This window comes from Erpetoichthys calabaricus, chromosome 12, assembly GCF_900747795.2.
Source record: "Erpetoichthys calabaricus chromosome 12, fErpCal1.3, whole genome shotgun sequence".
Taxonomy (NCBI): Eukaryota; Metazoa; Chordata; class Cladistia; order Polypteriformes; family Polypteridae; genus Erpetoichthys; species Erpetoichthys calabaricus.
This window is the reverse complement of record NC_041405.2, coordinates 19,837,557-19,857,775: the sequence shown is the minus strand read 5'-3', so window position 1 is coordinate 19,857,775 and position 20,219 is coordinate 19,837,557. Positions and strand designations below refer to the sequence as shown.

At 37.3% G+C, this 20,219-nt stretch overlaps 1 protein-coding gene across 1 annotated transcript in view; it reads right to left on the bottom strand.

Annotated features, from left to right (window-relative positions):
• Window positions 1-20,219, bottom strand: part of LOC114644562 (uncharacterized) — a 337,895-nt gene that overhangs the window by 67,241 nt on the left and 250,435 nt on the right. The window contains exons 31-34 of the mRNA XM_051934772.1: window positions 14,997-15,086; window positions 12,255-12,329; window positions 2,154-2,243; window positions 921-989 (exon numbers count right to left, since the gene is read on the bottom strand). Of these exons, the coding sequence (XP_051790732.1) occupies window positions 921-989; window positions 2,154-2,243; window positions 12,255-12,329; window positions 14,997-15,086 (324 nt within the window). The remainder of the gene's footprint in view (window positions 1-920; window positions 990-2,153; window positions 2,244-12,254; window positions 12,330-14,996; window positions 15,087-20,219) is intronic.

Below are 20,219 nucleotides of genomic sequence, written 5' to 3'. Positions count from 1 at the left end.
CTCTCTAACTGTAAGCAGAAAAATTATTAAGGGTTTAGTATTTTTTTGCTATAAAGATTTTTAATGGCACTTACTCCATCTGAAATCAAAGTGACATTCAACTTCTCAAATTCTTTTTTTATCCCAGAGACTGCATCTGTTATATCATTTAGAAATGATTTCTCCAGTAAAGGAAAAGATATAGTAACAGGAAAAAAGAAAGTGATTCTTATTAAAGCTGTGCATTTATGTCACATTGGTACTTTGACTGTTGTTGAAAATATCATCCTGTTGTCATTCACCACATCCCATTACAATGGATGGAGACACATAAGGAGAACAATCTTTGTGTGATGGACTGGATTCTGAACCTCAAGGTATATTGTTTCAAATTCATTTATTGCAGGGGTTTAGTTCAAGCCGATGTTCTTTCTTGTGTTTATGACCTCTTGGCCAGGGCCAGTCCTTCCTTAGAATAAGCTGGGGAGGTCTACCATGTCACACCACGAGCCTGGGAGTGACTCATGGGTAATGATTCAGGTTGTCTCGGTGTTAAAGAAAAAAGTGATGCACATGTTTTCTGTTTCCACCAGAATGGACGGGAAACAGCTGGAAGATGAATGACCCCACACCTTGCGTAATCACCGTAAGCCCCTACCCCTTCTGGTCGACTGGGTACCTAAATTGCTCCTCAGCAGGCAGCTGGTGTTCTTTGTTGGACCTACTTTAGTAGAGGACAGAGCTCCAACTCTAAAGTACCATTTCAGCAACTCAGGGGTACTGAGAATGATGAATGTCATCATTATTGCTATCTTATTTTCATTTTTGATTCAGGACATGCTATGTTATGTTATGTTTCTGCACAGCAGATAAGTCATATAATGAGAATACCTCTGTAGCATTAATTACTTAACGTGTTTTTAATAATAAAGAACACTTACACTTTCTGAAATCCAAATGCCATACAGCTTGCTTAGTTCTTCAGTAATTACTTCATTCCTTGCATTGTGCTTTGAGGGAATGGAAAAGGTATAATGAAAAAAAATATAAAATATAATTTTAAAGTATAAGAAGTAAATATAAGCTGCCTTCCTAATAATGTGTGCATTTAGATAATTTCAGAAGGGCGTTCTGGAGACTTCAGAAAACACAAAGACTTCTTTTGCTGTTCACAACAGAAAATTAATTCATTTTTTTCTCCTGGGCTAATTGAAAGATGCATATGCCAAAAATGAGGTTCAGTTTAGGGTATGAATTGAACAATCAATCCTCTTCTATCAGGGACAGCTTTAAATGGATCAGTAACTATTACTGAGTAATTATTGAATTCACATGCACATGTTGTGAAGAAGTGTGTTAGTATATTATCATATAAGAAGTGTGTCACTCGTAAAAACCCATGCAGAACCTCCATAATAAAGCAGCAGAGAGTTACCGCACATGTAAAAGTTTCATGAAAATGAATGAATAAATGGGTGTAAATGTTTTTCTGTTTTAATAAAGTTACTTTAAGATTGTGGGAATAAGTAAATAAACGTACTAAAAGCAAAAACAGACTTGCTTGCTTTCCGGTTGGGACATCATAAATAATAAAGAACACTTATTTATTTATTTGTTTATTTATTTATTTTTTTTAATCAAAATGTTACTGTGCTTGTGTATTTCTTTATTTATTCCATAACGTGTGTCTTATGTCTTACTCAATAACTAGTTTACTTGTGGGGAAAAAGGATGGGCTCAGACTCACAAAAGAGAAAAGCATACAATTCTGCAGTTTAAAGGGAAATCAGGCTTCCTTAATGTGTGCCTTGGTATTAGTTCTGTATGTTGAATTGGAGGCATCAAGACACAGAAAGACAACGCCTCATGTTCTAAGCAAATAAATTAATTTATTAAATCATTCCTTCTAGGTTAATGAAAAAACCACATGGCAAAAGTAAGTTAAACTTGGTATCTAGACTTGAAATACTGGCTTCCCTCATAACCCTTAATGTGAGAAAGTATCATTAATTTATGGAGGTAAGTCTATTAACTTGGACAATAGACGGGACACTCTGCCTAGGTTGGGTGCAGGAAAGAAAAGCACAATAGAAAACAAACAACATTCGAGTTTCAAGCTGTAAATAGAAAACTTATATTTTTTGGCAATAAAGATTTGCTTGGTTAACACTTACACCTTCTGAAAGTAAATTGTCAGTCAGCTTGTCCAATGCTTTTTCAATTCCATAGACTTCATCCTTTATATCACTCAGTAACAATTCATCCTGTGTTTAAGAGGTAAGGTCAAATAATTAAATTGTGATTTTGCAGTACAACAGCCCTAAACAGGCTGCCTTTCTATTAATCTGTTCCTTTACTTCACTTTCATAGTGTGAACTAGAGGCCAATACTTCTATTGTTTCTCAAAATTATTAATACAAATTATTAAAAATTGATATACCAAAAATTAGGTTAAACTGCTCTTATGAAAACTGCTTTCTGAGTTATTATTATGTTTATATACACATAAGATGTTGCTTTAAATAGTGAATAAGTGTATTATGTAACACACCACATGTTTATCTTTTGGAAAAGTTAATGAAACATCCTCATAAATAAGCAGCAGAGGGGAGCTAAATATGAACATTTTTGATGCAGGATGAATGTGATGTAAGCGTTCACCTAGTTTAATGAAGTCACTTTTAAAATATATTTGGAATAAATAAATACATATTCACATACAAACATGCATACATATTTACTGTTCATACATAACAATGCCAAAGCTAAAAGAGGAGCGGCATTTTGTGAATGGCACTTAAAAATTACCATAAAATAGATAAATGATGGAAGATTAGTTAAGCAAGGGGAAAACTTATAAATCATTTATAATATTTTCTATTTATAAAGCTTTTGTTTAGTGGATAAGATTTCTTTATTTATACAGAACACTTAGTTAGCCCTTTGGACATCAAAATGTCATTCAGCTTGTCAAATTCCTTCTTTATCCCAGAGATTCTATCTCTCTTTCCCCTCAATAATGATTTTTCCTGTGTAGAAATAGACATTATCAGAGTCAAAATTAAAAATGATACTCTTTAGATTATAGCAAACAAAAGCAGGCATCCATCTTATGAATCTTTAACTTTGTATTAGTTCTGTAGGTTAAGTTGGTGACATCAGGACAAAGAAAGACTTCTTTCAATGTTGCAAGCAAAAACTTTGTAGATGTTTTTATGGGTCATTAAAAATATCTTATATCTGAAATTAGATCAAGCGGATTTACTAAACTGAATCATTAGTGCACTCTTACCATGCATGAAATCAACAAGATACAAAACTGTTTACTGATTTTTTATTGTGTTCATATATTTATGGAGATTTTTTAGAATTTTTTAAAAATTAATTTTTATTTCAAGAAAGTAACATCTTATATAATCAAGCAGATTACATTTGCAGAACTTATACAACTAATAAAAATAAATGCTACTCTTTAGTTTATAGCAAACAAAAAGAGGCCTCCATCCTATGAATCTGGAACTTTCTATTAGTTCTGTAGAAACTAATGGTGACATCACCAAGCTGGTGACATCAGGACAAAGAAAAATATCTTCTAATGTGGTAAGCAAATTTGGGTCATTAAAAATACCTTATACCAAAAATGAGGTCAGCATGTGCATGCAATCAGAAAGATATAGAACATACTATTGTTTATATTCATATATTTACACAGAGACATTATAATATTGAGCAATGCCAATTAGTTTACAGGAGGTTTATCACTTGGGTCAACTCATGCAGCCTCCTTACAAATTAGCAAATCAGAGGTGCCAAATGTGTAACGTTTTGATACACGATGGATGGATACAAATGTTCACCTGTTTAATGAAGATCTTTTTTAAGGTAACTAGGGGGCTTTGCCTCCTGCTCGCTTTGCTCTCCAACCCCCATTTTTGGTTTTCCGGATACACACTTTTAAGAATTTTTTTTTGAATTGTTGCCATTTCATTAGTTTCACTTTTATTTCAGAACTTCTGTAAAAACAATATTTGGAATCTTTCGAATCCCAATATGATGAATCTTTTAAATGAGGTCCATGAGACATGTGTTTAATGACTTTGTACCATAATTCAGGATAGGTTTCTCTGTTTGGAAATTCAGCACAGACAAAACGATCTTCATCATCACCAGTTAATAATTTTTTTTGCAATGTAACCAATAAATGCATGTGAGGTAAACCACATTTTTGGAATTCTCTTACTTAAACTTCAAAGCTTTACAATATTTACATACTTCTAACACATCACCTGTGTTCATATATTTGATCTCTATTCGCCTTTTCATTATTTCTCCGAGTAATAATTTCTCCTTGTTTGCACTAATGCAATGTTTACTTTCTTTTTTTGACACTGTCGTTTTTTTCTGCTTTCATATTCTGTATCTCGCTAAGCATGTGTATCGCACCTATGTTTTTTTTTTTTGAGTCTTTTGAATTCCAGTTTTCATTATCTCTAACCTGCTCTACATGTGTTTGGCCCCCTTGTTTTTAACCTCTTTATGACATTTTACTTTGTTTTCTACTCTTTGTCTTTTATTTCTGACCTCGCTTTGTCATACTTTTTTTTTCAATGACACCTGGTCCGTGGTGATTATTTTCACTTTTTCGAGTAATAATTTCCATTTGTTTGCGCTACTGAGATCTTTACTTTCTAATTTTCCTACTTTCATATTCTTTAACTTTCTCCACATGTGTATCGTGCCATCGTTTTTTTTTTACCCTTTTGAAATACACTGCTTTCATAATCTCTAACCTGCTCTGCATGTGCATAGCGCCAACATTTGAGAACGTCTTTATGAAGTTCTACTTTGTCATTTAATTCTTAGCCCGATTGGACATGCTTTTTTTTTCAATTCCACTTGTTCTGGGCTGAACATTACTTTCCTTATTTTCTGAATTTGCACCTATTCTTTTTTTCTTTTTTTTTCTCTCCCACGCTTTTGAGTGTCTTGTCTCCGTGCTGCTTTCTTCTTCGCTTAGTCATCTACGTTTCATTTATAACGTATTGTCCTTATACACTTATATGCTGAGAGCCCTGGATCTGCATGTGCACGACTGAGTGTGTTGCTGCCCGTGCTCTTATTTGGTTGTAAGTAGGGTGTGTCTTGCAAGAATCACATGTTCTACGTCATTGCGAGAGGGTCCTGGGTCAATCTCTTGGCACAAAGTCTCATGTTAAAGGTCCCCGCAAGACACTCCATGGCCAGTCTCTTTCGTCTCATGGGTCTTTAAAGTGTCTTCCTTGATCTTAACGTGAAGATTACGTCTCGTATTCCTATTTTTTCTCTCCAGGATTTTTTTTTAATAATAGAGAGATAGGATTAAATAAATAAATAAATGAACACATAATTAGCACTACAAAAGAAAAGAATGATGATTCTGAGCAATGAAAATGAAATACTTAAATGTCAGCTGTCATACATGAGAGTGTCTTATGGGTAATAGGTTAAATTGTCTCAGCTGGAAGAAAAAGAGTGATGCACCATTGTTAACATGGTTTCCGTTTTCTCCTATAATGGAACAGAATCAGCGAGAAGATTAATGACATCACTTTTGGCGCAATCACAGCTAGTCATACCTGTTACTTTTACCTGGATACTTAAATCCTTCATTGGGAGATGGCATTCTTTGTCAGACCTGCATTAGAACAGGAAGAGACTCCAACATTAAAGTATCATTTTGGCAAATCAATGGAGCTCAGGGACATTGTCTTCTGAATTGGATTTTATTCTTATCTTTTCTGTCTTCTCTGGAGATCTGATACTCAGTTTGGAGCTTTTGGAGTTGTTGATTAAGACTCTGACCTTTATTTTGATTTCTCCTTTTATTTGAAGTTTTATGTTCTATTCTGATGTGATTCATCCAAGATTATGATTACTGTGATTGTATCTGCTGGTATTAGGGACATGTCCTCTGAGGCTGTGATCTTTGAAAGGTTTAAAGATTGCCAAACAGGTCATTTTCTTATCTTTTGTTGTGGATAACAAACTTATTTTCCAAAGTGCATGCTATGATCTCTTTTTGATTAAACCTTCCTTCTGGTTTCGATCATGTTATTTTATCACAATTTATTTTGTCTCTCATTCTGACTTTGATATACGTATTTTTGATCTCATGGTGTTACCCTTTTCTATCTAGATGTCTGTCTCCCACTTGTCACTCCAATCCTCATCAGTATGCTGACATCACACATTGAAAATGAGAAGCTTCGCCACTATTAACATCTTACTTTCATTTTTGATTTGGGACATTAAACAGGGTGTTCAGACAGAGCCTCAACACTTTTCCTCTTATCCCATGTGTTTTTACAGTAGCATAGTTAAAAGGATCATTGCTAGAAGAAGACAGAACAACAGGAATGCAGGACTGTGGTACAAGAGTTGACTGAAACTGTACAACATCTAGAATTACGGGTAGCCAGCCAGCAAACCAACTTTGCAGAGGAGTAGGCAAGAAGACTGTCAGAAGTCAGTATACAGACCAAAAGATCACTTGGTCTGTTGCAGGTACTTGTACCTCTTCAAAAACAGATGACACTGAAGCATATTTAAGTGGACTGCTTAAAGACATAGATGGCTAAAGTAGGACTGGGCACATAAATTAACTCCATTCCTCTCCTGTGAGACGCAGAAGGGTTTATTATGACCTAGGTACGCAGGTGACGGCTGACTACAATATAGTCAATAGGGAGATCCTTGAATGTTATGGGATGGCCTCAAATATATATGCCATAAAATACCAGGAGTGGCAGTCTGAAAGTAGCTAACCAGTGCAGGCATGAGCCTTTGACTTATGTGGAAAGAGGGCCCACTTAATAGAGATGGCTTCATGCTGTCATCTACTCCATGCCTTGCCAGATAAATATGGAAACAAACATGGATAACAATGGAAGACCTCTGGAAAAATGTTAAGAGACACAGGATGACTATAGATTGGGAAAAAGTCAATGAGAAAAGAAAACCATGTCCTGTACAACCAGCACTAGATGATACACAAAGAGAACCAGAGCTGCCTACTCAACGCAAAGAAATGTCCTCACCTCTGAGCCACTGTTACAAGTGGGGAGAACTCAGGCATAACATTTAAAAAGCCCCTACCTTGAGGAATCAATGAACTGTGGTTGGAAGTGAGTATAATGGAACTGTGAGGTGATGATAACTAACATGTCTTCTAACCTTTGTACAGATATTAATTTAATAAATCAAAGAATAATAGCTATGGTTGATTCTGACAGTAAAGTAACCATTATTATTTGCTAATTCATTCACTCACCACAATTGATCAATAAAAAGACTGTGGTCACCTGCACAAATGGAGACTCCCACTTGTATCCCATGAGTGAATGCTTTATAACATTTCAAGGGCAATCCAAAAAGAGTGACTGTGTTGGTACATTTCTATTATCCATATACTGTAATAATTATGAAAGACTGGTCTAATATTAAATGTGGACAAATAAGTAATACTTATAACCAGCCAGCTAAACCAAACCCAGACGTCCTGAGTGCTGGCCTAAACAAAGGCCACTCTGTACGCAGTGTGCTCTGTCCCAGCTTAGGTGCCCCTCATGGCTGTGAACATTCTCCTACTCTATTCTCTGTACACCAATGACTGTAGGTCCACTGAACCTGCAGTAAAAAAATAATTAAGTTCACAGATGACACCACCATCATTGGACTACTTGATAATGGAAATGAAACTGCATACAGAAAGAAGGTGACTTGTCTTTTGTCTTAGTGCGCTACCAATAACCTGGTACTCAAAACCACCAAGACAGTGGAAATGGTAATTGACTTTTGCAAACATTTGATACAACCTCTTCTAGAAAGTAATGATTCTACTGTCAATATGGTGGAATCCTTCAAATTGTTGGGCACAACTATCTCAAAATTCTCAGTTGGGACATTTAAACAACTTCCATCACTAAAAAGTGAACATATTTAATTTCTTTAGTTGGTGTAAAAAGTATTTGCCAACCCATTCTAGTACAATTCTACAAAGCCATAATTGAAAGTGTGATCACATTCTCCATTGTTTTCTGGTTTGGTTCAGCAACAGTCCACTTCAAAAATAAATTAAATGTATTGTGTTGTCTGCTGAGAAAATAATTGGCTTTGCTTTTCCATCTGTTGCAGACCTGCATGAATCAAATCTCACAAACCATGTCAAAAAGATCACTACTGACTAATCTCACTCTAGTTTGATGCCCGGCTTGACCTCGGCTGTCATTTCTTCCTCATCATAGACATGGATGAGCTGGGTAACAGGACGTTGGTGCAAACAGTGTTCATAATGCTTTTAATTACCTAGTTCTAAGTGCAAATAAAGTGCACTGTAAGCTCAATTAATGAATAAATAGTACTGAGTAAAATCAGTGTAATCATGGAGAGACAAACCAGAAATATGGTTCTTTCAATCATTTAAATCCAACAATAAAACCATGCAGACATTGGTTTTCTTTTTCTTGTTTTTCCTGGCAGTCTAGCATGTCTTTCACCCTCCAGCTCCCCAGCTCACCCTTCGGGTCTTACATCCGGGTTGAGATGCCAACAGCCACGGTCCATCTCTCCAGATTTTGTCTTGACCACCATCCATCAGCATCCACTAGAATGCATGGAGGTGTACCTACGTGATCCTGCCACTCATCCGTCAGTCCAGGAGGGCTGACAGGATCCCTCAATTGCACCTGATCCCCCAGAATGTTCAAAAGGAGCGACCCAACCTTGGGGCACCATTTCTCAAGTTTCCTTGTGGGGCCACTGACCGCCTGCTTCCTCACCACCACACTGGCTCACACTCTCAATTTTGTCTTTCTTGACCCTTGTTTTTTTTTTATTTCTCTTATAACTAACTAAGGCTCCTTTTATATTATCTTGGGCACAGGTGCCTTAATTAAGTCCTGTGAAGTGTCAATTAAAAAATTGGCTCAACCAATTGCACCTTCATGCGTAAACGTGATTTAGCAAGTCCTCTCATCAACCACAGGAAACTACCCTGTTTTTAAAAGGAAGCAGTAGAATGATGACTCCCTTAAGCACACCTGGAATGCAGTTGTTTCTGTTAACAGTGTATCCACCTCTGATCCCTTCACACAGGTAGCCTATTTTATTATTGAAAATGACCTGTTAGATCAAGTGGCTGATCACTAAAGGGAAAAGCAGCAACTTCTATTAATCCCATGATTGTACTGTCATGAGGTATGCGAGTTGGTGCATGTGCATCTTATGGGCGCTCATTTAGATAGATAGATAGATAGATAGATAGATAGATAGATAGATAGATAGATAGATAGATAGATAGATAGATAGATAGATAGATAGATAGATAGATAGATAGATAGATACTTTATTCAACCCCTCAGGGAAATTTATCTACTCTATCAAACTGATCCACTCAAAATCTCTGCTTGTGGAGACAAATATATTTTGGTGTTGTCTATATACAGAGGTAATCCCATATAGAGTGAGTAATTAAAAAAATTGCTATGGAGTTGACTGAGGTGTTTCCTCATGTGAGCATCCCTAACGAAATCCTTATGAATCAAAGGACAGCCTTTAATTCCACCACACTTGAAGAAATTGCAAAGCTGCTTTGTATTAAACATCTGAAAATATCTGTTTATCATTCTCAAATGGATGGCTTAGTAGAGTGCTTTAATTAAACGCTAAAACAAAGGTTGAAGAAAATGGTGAGAGAAGATAGGCAAGATTGGAATAGGATGTCTCCATTTGTCCTTTTTGCATACAGCGATGTGTTCCAAACCTCTACTGGCTTTTCTCTGTTGAAACTCCTGTATGGGAGACAGCTGAGGGAAATATTGGGTCTGGTTAAGAAGGTGTAGGTGGAACAAGATTTTCAGTCCACCACTGTATTAGAGTACGTAGCACAGTTATGTCAACATTTTGTGAAAATTCTTCCACAGACGCAGGCTTGGCTATACAATCAAGGAGCTGACACTCAACAGATTCCAGATAGGGACCATGTGTTATGGTCTTGGTGCCCACCCCCGACTCTAAAATTCTAGCACAATGGATGGTATGAGGTAACAGCATGCAAGAGTTTGGTGGATTACATAATTAGACAACCCAAACAAGGAACCCCTAAGAGAGTTTATCACGTAAACATCCTTAGGAAGGAAAGAGTGGAGACCACTACAGCCAGGGTTATACCCTAGACCTTTTTACCAACTCAGACACAAAGAGCTCAATTTTTAAAAACTATATAGTCACTGAACTTGGCATAATTTTGAGTGAGCATCCTTACCAGATACCAGAGGCTAAATGTGCTGAAGTCGATCTGGAAATAAAAATATGTTAGAACTGGGTGTTATCGAAGAGAGTAACAGGCCATGGTCAAGTCCGCCATTGAACATGAAGCAAGTGCCATCAAATAGGTCATCATGAAGCTGAAATACTGCCTACTGTGTTGACCTTCAGGTATATATCATTTTAAGTTAGTTCATTGGAAGGGTTTACTTTGGGCTAAGGCAGATGCCCTTTTTCATGTTCACAACCTCTTAGCCAGGGCTGCTCCTTCTCTTTGGAAGGTGTGGTAGGTGGGGGGGCCATGTCATACCATGAGCCTGGGGAATGTCTCAGGGGAAATGGTTCGGGTTGTCTCTGGGGTGGAGGTGGGGATTTAGCAGAAAAACAGCAATGCACCTTTATTAACATGGTTTCTATTTTCTCTGGAATGTTGGAAAATTAGCAGGAAAAGTTGCCATTCTTTGTTGAAACTACTTTGGAAGAGGACAGAGCTCAAACGCTACAGGATTATTTTGGCAATTTAGGAGCATCGAGAATGACAAAAGTTGTCATTATTTAAACCTGAATTTCATTTTTTATTTACAGATTTTTTCAATTGCTAAGACAGATTCTGCAATACTGAAGTTGCTTTCTTAAAACTCTTCATGCAGTCACCACAACACCAGCTTATGTGGGCCAAACTGTTAAGCATTTCTCTTTGCTTTCATACAAAATGCATTCAGTGACTATATGCTTCAAAATTCATGGATTCCTGTCTCACTCAAAATCCATCAACATCACAACATTACATTTTCAGAGGCCATTTTGCACATGCCTACATACTGTCGCCAAAACTGCTAATAAGACATTCAAAACTGAAATATGGCAATTTGCTAAATTAATATCAAGACCAAGTACAAATGTGTTATTACAGGTATTTATTGTGGTATGGAATAACATTGCTTTCCACCACTCCACTGCAGTCAAAGAATGGTTTGCAGCACACCCAAGGATGTCCTCATTGTTTCTGCCACCATCCTCCTTCCTGAACCCCATTGAGGAATTCTTTTCTGCATTAAAGTGGAAGGTTTATGACCACCGGCCACATGATTAGATGTCATTACTGGATGCAATGAATGCTGGATGCCAAGATGTTTCTCCAGAGCAATGCCAAGGATGGATCAGGCATGTGAAGAGATACAACTTTAGATGTATTGCCAGAGAGGATATCAGATGTGATGTTGATGAGAACTTGTGGCCCAATCCAGGGGAGAGGATGGATTAGCATTACAGCGTGGTATTATTATAGTTGTGGACCAACTGCAAGTGTGTGTGTGGGTGTGTGTGTGTATATATACATACATATATATATATGCACAGTATATTTTACTTCTATGGTATTTTCTTCAACGCTACATTTTGTGTTGGGTATATATTTTTTGTATGATTAGGAATAAATACTCTGTACTTACAGTAGACCACAGACAGGAATAAACATATAAACATATACTGCTGCGTGGTTTGTTCATTCCTGAACACTTTTAGAGTACAAACTTGTTCTGTTTTGTAATACAATATTTGCGACAAATAATGTTAGTTACTTTACAGACGATACTTTTATGATGATCCATATTACATTTTAGGTAATGCTGTCTGTTGTTAGTGTTTTGCAGGCCTTTTGTTTTGTGTATGATGTAGTGTTCTTCCAGAAGGACATAACATGCTACTTTTTTGGTGTTGTAGTTCATTTTGGAGGAGAGCTTAACTGTTTGGTCAGGCTGTGTGTTGGTATTGCAGACTATACCAAGAGATTGGAGAAAGCAACTTAATTATTGTAGAATCTGTCTTAGCAATGGAAAAAAAAACTGTAGGACATTAAACATGGTATGACACCTATTTTTCTCTGTATTTTTACACAGCAGATAAGTCATGTAATGAGAACACTTCTAAAGCAATTCTTACTTAATGTGTCTTTAATAATAAAGAACACTTACTTTTTCTGAAATCTGAATGACATTCAGCTTGTTTAGTTCTTCAGTGACTGCAGAGACTTCATCCCTTAAATTGTGCTGTGTGGAAATGGAAAAGGTTAGATGAAAAACATTATAAAATGTAATTTTGCAGAATAAGAAGCGAAAAAAAGGTGCCGTCCTATTAATATGTGCATTTACATCAGTTCAGTAGTACATTCTAGAGACATTTGAAAACACAAAGATAGCCGATGTTCAAAACAGAAAATGAATGTATATTTTTTCCTTCTGGGCTAATAGAAAACTCCATATTCCAAAATGAGGTTACCATTCTGTTATGATTTGAATTATTAATTGTAAGTAGCACACAAGTTGATGGGCATTCTGGCCAGGAGAAGGGAAGGTTCCTTACCTGGATGGGAGACCCCAAGTGGGCAGACAGACATCCTGGTCGAGAGATAAAAAAGATGTCTTACCCGAAAAAGGCTCCCCAAGTGGATGGACGGACATCCCAGCCAAAAGGGAAGGACAGGGGAGGACTGTCTCTGGGGGATGTTTGTTCCTCCAGGATGTTAGATATCAAGGGCCCTGCATATCGGTACCTAGTAGGAAACTAGCAGGGAATGCTGGGAATTCTAGTCTGGAAGCTCAGCTCTGCTGGGGTTCCTGGGTGCAACAAGAGGGAGCTACAGGGAGATGCACTCCCTGTTATTCGGGACGTCTGTATAACCCACAAGTGCTTCCAATGGGCAAAAGTCCATGGGCACAAGAAGTACTCCTGGATCCTCAATAAAAGGGACTGCACTGCCTTGTCCATGTGAGCTGGAGCTGGGAGGAAGGAAGGCAACAGTCGACTGGAGGAGGGCAGTATGGTGGTGAGAGAGAGATTAAGAGAAAACAACTTGCTTATTGGCTTTGCACAAAGTATTTTGAATAATAATCTCCCTTTGTTTGAAACAGGGGCTGTGTTGATGTGCTCGTGTGTGGGGCTCTGTGACACCCCCTGCCTTCACACAATCAGCTTTTACCAGGAACAAATTCAAATAAATCCATAACTATTACTGGGTTATAAATACTGTATGGTGGGAAAATAACATGTTGAGAAGCGTGAAAGTATATCAACATACAAAAAGTTTGTCACTTGTGTCACACACGTTCTCTTGGGAGTCAACCAAAGGGACCAGGAAACGACAATTCCACACCAGGCCAGGGGGCGGTGGGGTGCACTGAGCCTCTTTCTTTTCTCTCCGCAGACCAAACACGAGAAATCCTTCCTGTCCGGGACCCGAGGGCGTCACTTCCTGTGATCCAGCTTTAAAAACTCCTCATCCTCCATTCTTAAATAGTTCTGTGTTGGACTCTAACCAGTACACATTGTACTCAATGTTAAAGCCTTTTGCAGCTAGGGAAACTACATGGGTGGCTGCCCCAAACCTTTGTTGTGTGTCCAGCTGTTTCTTTCACACTTGCAAAAACCTGAGCAAAACACACATGAGTAAGCAGTAGAGAGCTTCTACACATGTAAATGTTTCATACAGTATGGATAAATGTTTTTTTTTTTTTGTCTTCTTAAGCTATCTCTATCTCTTATATGGTATTTTGAGACCAAAAGTTATATATTGTGTGAACAATATCTGTATGTTGTATGGAAGATATTGTGGCCAATTATTACAAATCTAATTACTTAAATGCTAGAGTGAGTCCAGCTGTAAAAGTCACTGATTGAATGGACCAGAAAAACTCAAATTTAAAATGAGACTAGCATTTAAGTAATTAGGAATGTCGCTATGCTTGGACATTGAGGTCCTGCTGTTCCTTGTAACGTGAGTGCTAATTAAAGGCGTGTCAGCTTTCCTATAAGCAGAGATAAGTATTCATGTTGTTAGTTTATGGAATTTGAGCTCGGGAAAAGCTAACAGAACATTACCCTGCCATCTAGAATCTGGTCAAGAGCCACAATGACTAAGGAAAGCACAGGTAACTTATTAAGTGAATATTCTGCTTTTTTGGATAAGAATAAACTTTGAACAATTACATATATTGTCTTCATAAATTATTGAAGAATTACTGCATGTCAGTAATTCTATGTTCCCTCATACTGCAAAATGTGACTTATGCTATATTATCTCTGAGCTGTCCTTACTGTTAGTTCTTTACAAGATTAAGAGCATTAAATGGAACTGACTCCTGTCCAGATCATTCTTCAGTAGAACACCGACACTCAGATTTGTAGTTTTTTTTTATTATAATTAAAAATGAGTTATTGTAGAGTAATATGCATGTTGGTTATATGTGTGGGAAAATGTTATTCTGTAGACTTTAAATTGTCAAGTGGAGTGCATTAAAGGGAAAGGGAAATCAGGCTTCCTTCCTATTAATGCCAAGGCCTTAATGTGCGCTTTGGTATTAGTTCTGTAGTGTTGGGTTGGAGGCATCAAGACACAGAAAGACAACTCCTCATGTTCTAAGCAAAGAAATTAATTTATTAAATCATTCCTTCTAGGTTACTGAAAAAAAACACACGCAAAGGTAAGTTAAACTTGGTATCTAGACTTGAAATACTGGCTTTCCCCCATAACCCTTAATGTGAGAAAGTATCTTTAATTTATGGAGGTAAGTCTATTAACTTGGAAAATAGATGGGACACTCTGCCTAGGTTGAGTGCAGGAAAGAAAAGCACAATAGAAAACAAACAACATTCGAGTTTCAAGCTGTAAATAGAAAAGTTATTTTTTGGCAATAAAGATTTGTTTGGTTAACACTTACACCTTCTGAAAGTAAATTGTCATTCAGCTTGTCCAATGCTTTTTCAATTCCATAGGTTGCATCCTTTATATCACTCAGTAACCACTCCACCTGTGATTTAAGAGGAAAGGTCAAATAATAAAATTGTGATTTTGAAGTACAAAAACAGGCTGCCTTTCTATTAATCTGTTCCTTTACTTCAGTTCCATAGTGTGAGCTACAAGCCAATACTTCTACTGTTGCTCAAAAATTATTAATACAAATTATTAAAAATGGATGTATCAAAAATTAGGTTAAACTGCTCTTACGAAAACCGCTTTCTGAGTTATTATTAAGTTTATGTACATATAAGATGTTGCTTTAAATAGTGAATAAGTGGATTACGTAGCACACCGCATGTTTATCTTTAGGAAAAGTTAATGAAACATCGTCATAAATAAGCAGCAGAGGGGAGCTAAATATGTACATTTTTGATGCAGGATGAATGTGATGTAAACGTTCACCTAGTTTAATGAAGTCACTTTTAAAATACATTTGGAATAAATTAATACATATTCACATACAAACATACATACATATTTACTGTTCATACATAACAATGCCAAAGCTAAAAAAGGAGCGGCATTTTGTGAATGGCACTTAACAATTACCATAAAATAGATAAATGATGGAAGATTAGTTAAACAAGGGGAAAACTTATAAATCATTTATAATATTTTCTATTTATAAAGCTGTTCTTTAGTGGATAAGATTTCTTTATTTATACAGAACACTTAGTTAGCCCTTTGGACATCAAAATGTCATTCAGCTTGTCAAATTCCTTCTTTATCCCAGAGATTCTATCTCTCTTTCCCCTCAATAATGATTTTTCCTGTGTAGAAATAGACATTATCAGAGTCAAAATTAAAAATGATACTCTTTAGTTTATAGCAAACAAAAACAGGCCTCCATCCTATGAATCTGGAACTTTCTATTAGTTCTGTAGGGTAAGCTGGTGACATCAGGACAAAGAAAAATATCTTCTAATGTGGTAAGCAAATTTGGGTCATTAAAAATACTTCATACCAAAAATGAGGTCAGCATGTGCATGCAATCAGAAAGATATAGAACATACTATTGTTTATATTCATATATTTACACAGAGACATTATAATATTGAGCAACGTGCATTAGTTTACAGGAGGTTTATCACTTGGGTCAACTCATGCAGCCCCCTTACAAATTAACAAATCAGAGGTGCCAAATGTGTAACGTTTTGATACACGATGGATGGAAACAAATGTTCAGCTGTTTAATGAAGATCTTTTTTAAGGTAATAGGATTAAATAAATAAATAAATGAACAAATAATTAGCGCTACAAAAACAAAGAAAGACCAGCATTTTGTGATGATTCTAAGAAATGAAAATGAAATACTTAAATGTCAGCTATCATACATGAGAGTGTCATATGGGTAATAGGTTAAATTGTCTCAGCTGGAAGAAAAAGTGTGATGCACCATTGTTAACATGGTTTCCATTTTCTCCTATAATGGAACAGAATCAGCCAGAAGATTAATGACATCACTTTTGGCGCAATCATAGCTTCATTGTCTTCTGAATTGGATTTTATTCTTATCTTTTCTGTCTTCTCTGGAGAAGTTTTAGAGATCTAATACTCAGTTTGGAGCTTTTGGAGTTGTTGATTAAGACTCTGACCTTTATTTTGATTTCTCCTTTTATTTGAAATTTTATGTTCTATTCTGATGTGATTCATCCAAGATTATGATTACTGTGATTGTTTCTGCTGGTATTAGGGACATGTCCTTTGAGGCTGTGATCTATGAAAGGCTTAAAGATTGTCAAACAGATCATTTTCTTATCCTTTGCTGTGGATAACAAACCTATTTTCCAAAGTTCATGCTATGATCTCTCTTTGATTAAACCTTCCTTCTGGTTTTGATCATGTTATTTTATCACAATTTATTTTGTCTCTCATTCTGACTTCGACATACGTATTTTTGATCTCATGGTTTTACCCTTTTCTATCTAGATGTATGTCTCCCACTTGTCTCTCCAATCCTCATCAGTATGCTGACATAACACATTGAAAATGAGAAGTTTTGCCACTATTAACATCATACTTTCATTTTTGATTTGGGACATTAAACAGGGTGTTCAGACAGAGCCTCAACACTTTTCCTCTTATCCTGTGTGTTTTTACAGTAGCATAGTTAAAAGGATCATTGCTAGAAGAAGACAGAACAACAGGAATGCAGGACTGTGGTACAACAGTTGGCTGAAACTGTACAACATCTAGAATTACGGGTAGCCAGCCAGCAAACCAACTTTGCAGAGGAGTAGGCAAAAAGATTGTTAGAAGTCAGTATACAGACCGAAAGATCACTTGGTCTGTTGCAGGTACTTGTACCTCTTCAAAAACAGATGACACTGAAGCATATTTGAGTGGACTGCTTAAAGACATAGATGGCTAAAGTAGGACTGGGCACATAAATTAACTCCATTCCTCTCCTGTGAGATGCAGAAGGGTTTATTATGACCTAGGTACGCAGGTGACGACTGACTACAATATAGAAAATAGGGAGATCCTTGCATGTTATGGGATGGCCTCAAATATATATGCCATGAAATACCAGGAGTGGCAGTCTGAAAGTAGCTATCCCACGACAATTTATAAATAAAAAGACTGCGGTCACCTGCACAAATGGAGACTCCCACTTGTATCCCATGAGTGAATGCTTTATAACATTTCAAGGGCAATCCAAAAAGAGTGACTGTGTTGGTACATTTCTATTCTCCATATACTGTAATAATTATGAAAGACTGGTCTAATATTAAATGTGGACAAATAAGTAATACTTATAACCAGCCAGTTAATCCAGACCCAGACGTCCTGAGTGCTGGCCTAAACAAAGGCCACTCTCTATGCAGTGTGCTCTGTGCCAGCTTAGGTGCCCCTCATGGCTGTGAACATTCCCCCACTCTATTCTCTGTACACCAATGACTGTAGGTCCACTGAACCTGCAGTAAAAAAATAATTAAGTTCACAGATGACACCACCATCATTGGACTACTTGATAATGGAAATGAAACTGCATATAGAAAGAAGGTGACTTGTCTTTTGTCTTAGTGCGCATTCTCCATTGTTTTCTGGTTTGGTTCAGCAACAGTCCACTTCAAAAATAAATTAAATGTATTGTGTTGTCTGCTGATAAAATAATTGGCTGTGCTTTTCCATCTGTTGCAGACATGCATGAATCTAATGTCACAAACCATGTCAAAAGGATCACTACTGACTAATCTCACTCTAGTTTGATGCCCGGCTTGCCCTCAGCTGTCATTTCTTCCTCATCATAGACATGGATGAACTGGTGCAAACAGTGTTCACAGTGCTTTTAATTACCTAGTTCTAAGTGCAAATAAAGTGCACTGTAAGCTCAATTAATGAATAAATAGTACTGAGTAAAATCAGTCTAATCATGGGCAGTCAAACCAGAAATATGGTTCATTCAAACATTTAAATCCAACAATAAAACCATGCAGACATTGGTTTTCTTTTTCTTGTTTTTCCTGGCAGTCTAGCGTGTCTTTCATCCTCCATCTCCCCAGCTCACCCTTCGGATCTTACATCCGGGTTGAGATGCCAACAGCCACGGTCCATCTCTCCAGCTTTTGTCTTGACCACCATCCAACGGCATCCACTAGAATGCATGGAGGTGTACCTGCGTGATCCTGCCACTAATCCATCAGTCCAGGAGGGCTGGAGGGATCCCTAAATTGCACCTGATGCCCCAGAATGTTCAAAAGGAGCGACACACCCCTGGGGCACCATTTCTCAAGTTTCCTTGTGGGGCCACTGACCACCTGCTTCCTCACCACCACGCTGGCTCACACTCTCAATTTTGTCTTTCTTGACCCTTGGTTTCTTTTGATTTCTCTTCTAACTAACTAAGGCTCCTTTTATATTATCTTGGGCGCAGGTACCTTAATTATGTCCTGTGAAGTGTCAATTAGAAAGTTGGCTCAACCAATTGCACCTTCATGCGTAAACGTGATTTAGCAAGTCCTCTCATCAACCACAGGAAACTACCCTGTTTTTAAATGCAAGCAGTGGAATAATGACTCCCTTAAGCACACTTGGAATGCAGTTGTTTCTGTTAACAGTGTATCCATCTCTGATCCCTTCACACAGGTAGCCTATTTTGTTATTGAAAACCAGTAAATCCCCGATTCTCTAACGAATCGCTGTAGCGGGGCCACATAGTGTTAAATGTCAGTTCTGAGTGCGTCTCGTTTCATTGTCCCGTTTACTGTTTGTGTATCAGTTTATGCCGTCCCCGTAAAAAGGGGGACGGATGATGGAAGGAGACCACAGCCGCCAACCTGGAAAACACCTGTTTTCAATCATTCAATCACAGCCGTCACAGGACTATATAAGCCATCAGGAGGAGAAGGAAAAGGGAGAGAGGAGAGAAGGAGATTTTGTTTCAACATTACGACCACGAGCAACCTGTACCTGTTTTCCATATTGCGCTTATCCATCCAGTTTGTTTTCCATCTGCCGGATTTATTTCAAGGACCTCACCACGAGATACCCCGGGGTAGGACTTAATCATCCACCACATACACGAGGATTCACGGTGAGGCTGTTCCATTTTTTTTTCCGGGGAGAATCAAACAACTCTATCACTAATTCAGTCATCCGCTTTCAGGACATTTTCTTTATTACCGGACTCACGTACTCATTCATTTTCAGTTTATCAGTCATTGTCGTTTTCGTGTTGTGTGTTTATTTGTTACAGGGACAAGGGAGGGTTTTTGTTGTATATATTTATATATGTTTGGTGGTGTTTTGTTATTGCTGGGGTGGAGGGATATTTGTAGTATTTATATGTTTCTATTTTTATATATTTCATTTCATTTAATACATATAATCTGTTTAATTTTACATCCTGTTTGTGTGCTTATATTTTTCACCGTCGATTGTGGGGAAAAGTTCAAATGGTAAGAAGTACGGCTTGATAGTAGATTCTTTCTCAGTAAATTATCCAGGCCACTGGTCTTGGAGGTGTAGCTGCCGGCTGGGTAAAAGGGGTCGGCCGTTACATAAAGTGGTGCCCTCTCTGAGGAAATCTTAATAAATATCTATCGCTGTCTGCCTTTAAACATTTTCCCCATTTAACATGTCTATAGTGCGTGCCGAGCAGGACGACACCATTGCTTCGCCGCGGTGTGATGATGGAGTA